The 10,499-nt window shown below is 43.0% G+C and overlaps 1 protein-coding gene across 1 annotated transcript; it reads left to right on the top strand.

The window, feature by feature from the left end:
* Positions 1–2,120: 2,120 nt before the first annotated feature.
* LOC117457857 (uncharacterized) lies at positions 2,121–3,716 on the top strand. The gene is made up of 3 exons (XM_034098101.2): positions 2,121–2,310; positions 2,423–2,705; positions 2,806–3,716. The coding sequence occupies exons 1-3, from the start codon at positions 2,126–2,128 to the stop codon at positions 3,577–3,579; spliced, it is 1,242 nt and encodes a 413-aa protein (XP_033953992.1). The 5' UTR covers positions 2,121–2,125; the 3' UTR covers positions 3,580–3,716.
* The last annotated feature ends 6,783 nt before the right edge of the window (positions 3,717–10,499 follow it).

The raw sequence follows: 10,499 nt of genomic DNA, 5'->3' as shown, positions 1-10,499 counted from the left end.
ACACACACACACACACACACACACACACACACACACACACACACACACACACACACACACACACACACACACACACACACACACACACACACACACACACACACACACACACACACACACACACACACACACACACACACCTTCACAGACACTGTGTGAGACTCCATCTCTTTATAAACTAAAGTACTTCAACATTAGTTAACAGTCTCCCCAACAGTCTCCCCAAAAACTTAAAAACCATTATGAATCATAGTGCTAATACACAATAAATACAATATATACACAGAGGTTGTTTAACCCACAACATACAACATTTACTAATTACAGTTTTTCTCAATCGCTAAACCCACTATTTAGAATCAAAATTCCTTTCATCAAACCAACAGCACAGCCATCGAAACAGAAAACCATTTCTCTACAACAGTATACCATTTATCATTGATATCACACAACATGCAGATGCTAAGCAGTGTTTTGCTAAACAGATCACACAATTCTCTGACTGAAGTTACAATTCTCTACACAAACATCAACAATCTTTTGTGTAACTCATGTCTACAAAACTAAATAATCTTCTCACAGTGGATAACACTTACTCCTCATAAACGTAGACCATAGCTACACTAATTGACACTTGATGTGCAAAATATTAACACTTGTTATCAGTCAATCACCCCATTGAACAAGGTAACTGCATGGAATGTACTGTATACCTTACAGTAATGATGTTACTGTTAGCTGATATCAATGACTTTCCTATCATAATTGTAATTAGTGAGAATCCTATAAAAGACCTCCCTCACTTCAGTAAGATGTTTGTGTGAACAAAATGGCTGATCGAGTAGGTAGAGGAGCTCTGAGAGGAAGAAGGAACCCTGTTGTTCAGCGAGGAAGAGGGAGGGCTGATGTTCAGAGAGGAAGAGGGAACCCTGTTGTTCAGAGAGGAAGAGGGAGGGCTGATGTTCAGAGAGGAAGAGGGAACCCTGTTGTTCAGAGAGGAAGAGGGAACCCTGTTGTTCAGAGAGGAAGAGGGAGGGCTGATGTTCAGAGAGGAAGAGGGAACCCTGTTGTTCAGAGAGGAAGAGGGAACCCTGATGTTCACAGAGGAAGAGGGAACCCTGATGTTCAGAGAGGAAGAGGGAACCCTGATGTTCAGAGAGGAAGAGGGAACCCTGTTGTTCAGAGAGGAAGAGGGAACCCTGATGTTCACAGAGGAAGAGGGAACCCTGATGTTCAGAGAGGAAGAGGGAACCCTGTTGTTCAGAGAGGAAGAGGGAACCCTGATGTTCAGAGAGGAAGAGGGAACCCTGATGTTCAGAGAGGAAGAGGGAACCCTGATGTTCAGAGACGAAGAGGGAACCCTGATGTTCACAGAGGAAGAGGGAACCCTGTTTTTCACAGAGGAAGAGGGAACCCTGATGTTCAGAGAGGAAGAGGGAACCCTGATGTTCAGAGAGGAAGAGGGAACCCTGATGTTCAGAGAGGAAGAGGGAACCCTGATGTTCACAGAGGAAGAAGGAACCCTGTTGTTCAGAGAGGAAGAGGGAACCCTGTTGTTCAGAGAGGAAGAGGGAACCCTGATGTTCACAGAGGAAGAGGGAACCCTGATGTTCACAGAGGAAGAGGGAACCCTGATGTTCACAGAGGAAGAGGGAACCCTGATGTTCACAGAGGAAGAAGGAACCCTGTTGTTCAGAGAGGAAGAGGGAACCCTGTTGTTCAGAGAGGAAGAGGGAACCCTGTTGTTCATAGAGGAAGAGGGAACCCTGTTGTTCAGAGAGGAAGAGGGAACCCTGTTGTTCAGAGAGGAAGAGGGAACCCTGATGTTCACAGAGGAAGAGGGAACCCTGATGTTCAGAGAGGAAGAGGGAACCCTGATGTTCAGAGAGGAAGAGGGAACCCTGATGTTCACAGCGGAAGAGGGAACCCTGATGTTCAGAGAGGAAGAGGGAACCCTGATGTTCAGAGAGGAAGAGGGAACCCTGATGTTCACAGCGGAAGAGGGAACCCTGATGTTCAGAGAGGAAGAGGGAACCCTGATGTTCAGAGAGGAAGAGGGAACCCTGATGTTCACAGAGGAAGAGGGAGGGCTGATATTCACAGAGGAAGAGGGAGGGCTGTACGTATGCGTGGTGGAAGAGTTGAAAGGGGACCAATGCGAACAGTAGTTTCGGACAACACCCGTGCAACTATTGTGGACCACGTCATAAACCATGGCATGTCCCTCAGTGAGGCTGGCCAAAGGGTTCAGCCCAATATACGGAGATCAACAGTGGCATCCATTGTTAGGATCTTCAGGCACGAAAATAGGTAAGCTACTGTAACCCTCTTTTACAGCACTTCATGCATTTCTATTTTTATGTAGGTTTCGATCACTGTTTTTATATTACAGTACTTAACATTCTCAAATATTTATTGATAGAACTGAAAGAGCACCCCGCTCTGGTGGCAGAGGAAAGGCCTTTACTCCAGAACAAGAGTCTGCCATTGTTGATATGGTTGTGGCCAACAATGAAATCCACTTAAGGGAGATTCAGGCCAGAATAATTGCAGACCAGGATGTCTTCAGTAACATTCCATCTATAAGTGTTGCAACCATTGACCGGGTGTTAAAGAGGCACCACCTCAGAATGAAACAGATCTATAAGGTTCCTTTTGAACGCAACTCTGACCGTGTGAAGGAGTTAAGGCACCGGTATGTACAGGTAAGGACCTCAATCACAGTGATGGCTTGCCTATATTTTTAGTATGTCGGACTGCTTACAGTAATGTAAAACGGTCCTCTATTTGTTTCATTTTCTTTAGCGAATGATGGAGCTGGAAGGCAATGCATTACCACATGTTTTTGTATATGTGGATGAAGCAGGCTTCAACCTCTCCAAAGTGAGGAGACGTGGGAGGAACCTTATTGGGCAAAGAGCAACAGTCTTTGTTCCAGGCCAAAGGGGAGGAAACATAACATTGTGTGCGGCTATCTCGACACAAGGCGTCCTTGCTCACATCCCTGTAATGGGAGCATATAACACGCAACGTGTCCTTGCCTTCCTGGATGTCCTGTATGACCGACTGGTGCCACCAGAAGAGAGGGATCGAGTGAGGTCGGTTCACGTGGTCATATGGGACAATGTGGCATTCCACCACTCTCGTGACGTGAGGGCATGGTTTGAGGCTCATCCACACATGGCCATGGAGTTCCTCCCTCCATACTCCCCATTTCTAAACCCCATTGAGGAGTTCTTCTCTGCCTGGAGATGGAAGGTTTATGACCATCATCCTCATGACAGAATGCCCCTTTTGGACGCAATGAATGCTGGCTGTCGGGACATCTCTGCGGAATCCTGTCAAGGGTGGTGTCGACACGCAAGGAGATATTTCCCACGCTGCCGCCTTGCAAGGGAAGACATACGCTGTGAGGCGTGTGGTGCAGTGAGTTGTGAGTTGGTATTCGGATCAGGAGGTCACAGGTTCAAACCCCACTGCAGTCAGCATGTTGTTGTGTCCCTGGGCAAGACACTTCACCCCAAAATTGCTCCTCTGGGGATTGCCCACAGTATTGAGTATGTAAGTCGCTTTGGATAAAAGCATCTAACAAGTGACACATGTGACGTAGATGAGGCTATGTGGCCAGACAGAGGCCAAAGAGCAGATCAGTAAAGCTATATAGATCTCATTCTCTGCTTTACTGCTGATTTACATCATTTACCCGTGTTATTTGTTTTCCAGTGTATTGCTATTCATCTTTTGTTTCTGTTACGGTGCTCTTCTGAAAATGAGACAATAAAAACAATGACATAGTTACAGTAACATACTGTTTTTCCTATATGTAAGTTTGTTTCTCCCAACTTGTCAGTTTTCCGTTCAGTTTCCAATATCGATAGCTTGAGGTTTGTGTGTTGATGATTGTAGTTAGTATTTAGTGTGCCACTTAGTAATGACTGTTCAAATAGTCTTCTAATGCGCTGACAAATGTTTGTTTTTGGAGAAGGTATCTGGTTTTGGAAGGGGTATTTTTAGTTTTGAGTGCCTTCGAGCACCTTGCAAGAAATGCATATTGTTATGGTAGAATGTGTTGTTATGGTGACCGGAGCTTCAGTTATGAAAACACATGTGTCTCATTAGAGGACAATTTGTTCTGTTTCGATCGACTTATTGTTTTTTGTGCCCAGTATTTTCAGTTTTGGTCATGTAAGTGCATTTTGCAAAAGATATTCAGAGTTATGGCGAGTGTGTTTCTGTTTAGATGGCTATGTTCTTGTTTTGAAGAAATGCATTTTGATTCTAAATAGTGGGTTTAGCAATTGAGAAAAACTGTATATGAATTACTTACCATAGTTTTTCAGGATCAGATCCAGGTCGGGAAAACGCAGAGAAGAAATGCCAGGATGGTTCATCATCACCTTTCTCTTGCTGTAGACATATCACACACGCCGTCTATACATGCATCACCACAGAAGGAAGGAAGGAGGCTTTGAAACGATAGAGGATTTGAGCTTAGATTCCCGCTAGAAAGGGCTGTCTGATGAAGAAGGAAAGTGGTAACATACATCAATACTATTTTTTAATTATTATGTTTATGGGGGGCTTTTCTTTAGGGGCTAAAATAAGATTTGATGTAGCCCGGTCCACAGCAGGGGTTAGGGGAAGACACACACACACACACACACACACACACACACACACACACACACACACACACACACACACACACACACACACACACACACACACACACACACAATTGGGGGCGGGCCCACCTGTCACTTTCTATGCATACTAATGTGATTGAAGCAGCATTTTATTTGTATTTTTTTTTTATTAGGCACCATAAGGCGCAACAGTGGGGGCATTTCACACCTGTGAATACACATCACACCCTCCTATCGACGGATCTCACACCTACTTGGGAAATCACACCTTCTTGGGAAAGAAGGCCAAATGGGGGGCGGGACTTAGCTCATTTGCATAAGTAGTAGAGGTGTGACCTGTCACTTTTGTATGCATACTAATGAGATTGATGCGGCATGTGTAATACTACTCACAGAAACCGTTCTCATACCACGCTCAGTGTTAAGGCACTTGTTTTTACAAATGTAAAAGAAACAAACCATTTGAGATTAGCACACGATTTATAAAACACGAAATGTATTATAACAGAATAGTATAAAATAATAAAGAATAAAATAAACTATCTTGGAATAGTGTAAAGTAAATTGAAATGGATTCACTCCATTTTAGCATTTCAGTTTGTTCACTTCTTCACATGATTTCATCATTTAAAGTATCAGCTGGACATTCATTGAACAATCTCATCATTTTCATCAACATCTGTACATGGGGGTGGGTCGTCTTGTTCTGCTAGCATTTGTAACTGTCTCCTCATGAGACATGTACCCTCCCTCCTTTTATACCATTTAAGGTATGAAAGTAATATGTTCTCTAGAAGAGGCCGTCGTGATTTTAGGACATGGAAATGCAACATCTAGGCCTCCCCTGGGCCCCCTATGCTATCCTTGTGCACTGTGGAGCCTAAACTCCCCCTGGGACTGGTCTCTTAGCCCTACTGGCTTTGGGGTGTTTCGCCATGTTGATTAACTACATAAAAAACATCACTGGCTGTGCTAGTGCACAGGTCCCAGTCCAATCCTGTGGCAAGACTGAGTACAAGGTTTTAGTTCCACGATACCACCAAACATCTACTCTGGGATACGGCACTTTAGACAGTCATTTCTGGGAGAAGATTTTGGTCAGTTACAACAGTTGTAGCATTTCATCACTTAAAAGTTCCTACTTCAGTACCTTTGGGTGCTCTGTTCTAATGCAGTGATAACGTCCCTGAAATGGTGTGAAAACCGGTGGAATATCACTAACTCATTATACTAATTTATCTTCAATTCTGGTCTACTTGAAGAACTTTGTTCAATCAATCAATCAATCAATGTTTATTTATATAGCCCAATATCACAAATGTTACATTTGTCTCAGTGGTCTTCACAGTGTGTACAGAATATCAGTATGACAATACGACACCCTCTGTCCTTAGACCCTCACATCGTACAAGGAAAAACTTCCAAAGAAAACCCAGTTTAAAGGGAAAAATGGGAGAAACCTCAGGGAGAGCAGCAGAGGAGGGATCCCTCTCCCAGGACGGACAGACGTGCAATAGATGCCGTGTGTAAATTGAAAAGATAATACATTTGCAACATAGGTAGTCCAAATGTTTGGAAATGCATGTGTGTATAATAGGAAGATGAATCCACGAGGATATCCATCCAGGACCTATGATCCAGGACCACAGCCACGACTCAAGATCCAGCGCTCGCGATCCAGGACACAGGACCGCAGGATCATCCATGACTCCGGATCCCAGCGTATATAGACACCAAAAAGAAAGACATTTGGGGAAGCTGGGTTAATCGGAACATGAGAGTACACGGGTACAGACAGAGAGAAGGAAGAAGTAAGATGTCCCCGGATAGGGTGTCTGCCGCCCGAACACAAACTGGAAGCTGATTCCACAAATGTGGAGCTTGATAAGAAAAGGCTCTGGCTCCCATTGTACTTTTAAAGATTCTAGGAACAACCAACAACCCTGCATTCTTGGAACGCAATGCCCTAGTAGGACAGTAGGGTATAATGAGTTCTTTAAGGTAAGATGGCGCCTGCCCATTAAGGGCTTTGTAGGCGAGAAGAAGAATTTTAAATTCTATCCTGTGTTCTATAGGGAGCCAGTGTAAGGCAGCCAGAACAGGAGTAATGTGGTCCCTTTTCCTAACTCTGGTTAGTACACGAGCCGCAGCATTTTGAATCAGCTGAAGCGACTTGATTGACTTCTTAGTACTCCGTGATAATAAAGAGTTACAATAATCCAGCCTAGAAGTAACAAATGCATGGACTAGTTTCTCTGCATCGTTTTGAGGCAAGATATGCCTGATTTTTGCAATGTTACGTAGATGGAAGTAGGCGGTCCTTGAAATTGATTTTATGTGGGCGTTAAAGGATAAATCCTGATCAAATATAACACCAAGATTCCTTACAGTCTCACTGGAGGCCAAATTAATGCCATCCATAGTTAGTATGTCTTTAGATAATTTGTTTCGTAGATTCTTCGGGCCAAGTACAATAACTTCAGTTTTGGTCGTGTTTAACATCAAAAAGTTTAAGGTCATCCACGTTTTTAAGTCCTTAAGGCAGTCTTGAATTTTATTTAGATGATTAAATGATTGTTAACTCCCTTAATGAAATGACTTCTCTTTTTAAAGTCCTTGTTAAAGGAGGGAGTAATTATCACATGCTCGGGCACCCAAGGTTCCACACACTGTTAAGTCCCTCTCCCTTTGCCATCAATCCAAAATCAGCTGAGCTGCAACATAATACAGACGGGTAATAATCAACATAACCACAAGGACACAATATGGCTCTGCTAAAAACACTCATATTATAAAAACACTCACTCTTACACGCACCAAAGTTATATTTATCTAATATTTAACTCCCTCCACCCCCACATACAATCCCGTTTAGAAGCGCCTCTTCTCTAATTCAACAACGTTGGACCAAATCGACATTAAGAGCACGGAATTTACAATTGAAAGGCAGTTCAACGTGTGTTGCTAACTTGATCGGTATCCTAGCTTAATCTGTTATCTGTAAACGTTCCCTAAATCTACTAATTTAGGGATAATCCACTGACATTCTTTAATACACATGTTCATTTGAATCAGATGTACTGATAATATCCTCAATATAAATCTTTAAACTTCTTCTTACCTTTAAAAGTCCGTCACGAACGGTCTATTATGCTGCAACTCCACAGCTCTGCTAGCCTTGGCGCTAACTTCCGGGGGACGATTGAGAGGCTCCACGATCCGCCATTGCTGTAAAAAAGTGGTCCATTGGAGTGAACGGAGATGTCGTAACTCTTCTATTAAATGGCTCTGGCAAGTACATACACCAAACCTTCCAGTTATATTCATATCAATATTATGAAGGCTTTTACAGAAGGGTTTGTCATTCATAGCCTGAATTATATAAGATTTTATACCTAGAAACATGGCGAACATGGATATTTTAGGGCTGTTGACAGTATTTTCTGATTTATGGAGTGATAAAGAGAGATATCCAAAATCCCTTCTGTAAAAGCCTTAGATGCTAATATGACTACAAAATGAAACGAGCATTTTGAACCTGGCTTTATCCAAAGTTCAGATTTCGGTTCCTGAAATTTGTTAAAATATGCGCAAATGTAATGAGATCAGGGTCGGCTCTAGAACAAATTGAATGGGGAGGCAATCATTTACCAAGGGGGGGCACACTGCCGTCAACAACCAACACACAAACACCAACGCAACTTCAAAAAACATGCTGTAAAGCAGGGCTCGACATTATAAATGGCCCGCTGGCCCGGAAGCACTATTTAGACCCCCCGGTCCATAACGTACTTTCCACTTGCCCGCTCGGGCTACTAAAAATATTGCTTTAAAAAAATAAATGGTCCTGTGGTATTGGTATTTTGACTAGCAATTTAGTTAAATTGTTTCGTTTATTAACGCTACAACATAGCGTTTCGTGAGTCGCTTGTCGTTGTTGGGTGGAAAACAAACAGCTGTTTGCTGCGGAGCGCAGCGCGAGCAGGCTCCCGTGAGCGGCAGCGCGCTCCTTCACTACAAACTATCGCGCCACCTAACCATTCGCCAAAATGTTTTTAATACCAGCGGTAACCGGCCAAGCGCCGGGCAAAAAACAATCTTCAAATAAAAGAAAGTCACCGGAGGAGTTAAAGGAGAGTGACAGGGAGCATGCGAAGAAGAGGGAGAGAAGGTGCAGCCAGCTTGATGGATGGAGTTGGCTTCTAGTGGTGCAGTGACGCATCCTAAAACCCTTTTATAATCTATCATTAGATTTAAGATTCTAAAATTATAAAAAGTAGGGTAGACATGTGGAGATTATCTGGCTGAACAAAACGTGCATTTATCAAACAGGTTTGTTTTCCACAGACCTTATTTCCAGCTATTTTCCAAAACCCTGTGGAGAAATCCCATTGCTTTTTTGTCAAGGGAACCAGCAGCTTACTTCCTGGTTTTAGGACGCGTCACTGGCTCAATATGATGCCTTTATAAACAAGGTCTTCTGTCGGCTCTGTACATCAATGCCGACCTATGCTGACAAGTAAGTGAAGAGTAGACAATATAAAAGGTATTAGCTATAGGGAAATGTCCCAGCAGTTTAGTATAATGAAGGTTCTAATTGTTAGGGAAACTTCTGTGTAGCAATGCAGTGGGAGTCACCGACTCAGGAAGGAGACAGGGTAGAGCAGGAGCTTCGATGTCAAACACTGGAGGTTTATTTGGAGTTACAGCCGGAGGATTCACATCACAAGTCACAGCAGTCACGGTCTGACTGCACGGGTGGTTGCCACGTCAATTCTGGAGCGCCTCTCTCTCGTTAGCCCATTTAACTGGTTTCAAAGAGAGTAATCAACATATTTTGATAAGATAGTTTAACCAGTTGGGCACACTGAGTCACTTGCGTCCGTCACTTATGGCCTCGAAGATGTCATACCTTGGAGTCCACAAACAACAAAGAAGGAAGTGTCCCAGTGCACCCACAACAACAGACCATCTGTGACCTAGTGTTGCCCGGTCACAGAATGGGAACAATAACATTATGGCTCAAGCAGCCTATGTCCTTAAAGGAGATAAACAAACGTCAGGGTTGGTCCTGTACGTCATATCTAGGAGTCTAGGTCAATAATTTCCCTAACACTAATCTAATCTATTACATGGCCATTACATTTTTAACTCCTAATGACAGGAAGGCAGAAAGCGCAATATACAAGTATTAATACTCATAATAGCAGACATTATTTAGCAATGACCACAATATCATTATTTTAATAAACCAAATATGAACAATTGAGGAAAATGAGGAAGAACTGATGATTCAAATGTTGTAGTACAAGTTGTAATGTAGTTAGTGCATACATTAGGCTACTATTGCAACAAATGTGTTCATTTTCTTTATTATTAGTCGATTATTTTTGGACGAATGCTCCGGGCCAGTGGTTACAATGGTGGGGCCAGTGATAATACAATTCCACCGGCCCGGAGGGCCAGTGGCATTTTACCCCTGTCTACCCCTGTGTAAAGTCTATTGTTTTTCACACACATTTCAAGGTGTAGTGCTATTGTATAGCGCACCTATGACTTGTGCATACGTGCACGGTTGTGGCACGACCACCAAAACAGAAACATATGGACATAGGCCACCATACAAAAAAAGTGTGCAAATGTATTTAGTATCCTATCCATGTGAACATGTTTTAGGTGGGGGTGGACCTAACCTCCTCTAGGAGGGTCTGGGGGCATGCTCCCCCGGGAAGATTATTTGTAAAATATTGAAGTTAAATGCATCAATCTGGTGCACTTTGAGAGCAACATTAGGATGGATAGCCTATATCTCTCAGCATCCATATCAAACAGAACTGTACACAGATGTACTTT

Source organism: Pseudochaenichthys georgianus, chromosome 13 (assembly GCF_902827115.2).
Source record: "Pseudochaenichthys georgianus chromosome 13, fPseGeo1.2, whole genome shotgun sequence".
Lineage (NCBI taxonomy): Eukaryota > Metazoa > Chordata > Actinopteri > Perciformes > Channichthyidae > Pseudochaenichthys > Pseudochaenichthys georgianus.
This window is presented reverse-complemented; position numbering and strand designations above follow the sequence as displayed.

Excerpts from the sequence above, each read along its gene's own strand:
- LOC117457857 (XM_034098101.2), top strand. The coding sequence starts at position 2,126 with ATGCGTGGTGGAAGAGTTGAAAGGGGACCAATGCGAACAGTAGTTTCG. Across the intron at positions 2,311-2,422 it reads ATCTTCAGGCACGAAAATAG|AACTGAAAGAGCACCCCGCT; the intron begins GTAAGCTACTGT and ends ATTTATTGATAG. Across the intron at positions 2,706-2,805 it reads TAAGGCACCGGTATGTACAG|CGAATGATGGAGCTGGAAGG; the intron begins GTAAGGACCTCA and ends CATTTTCTTTAG.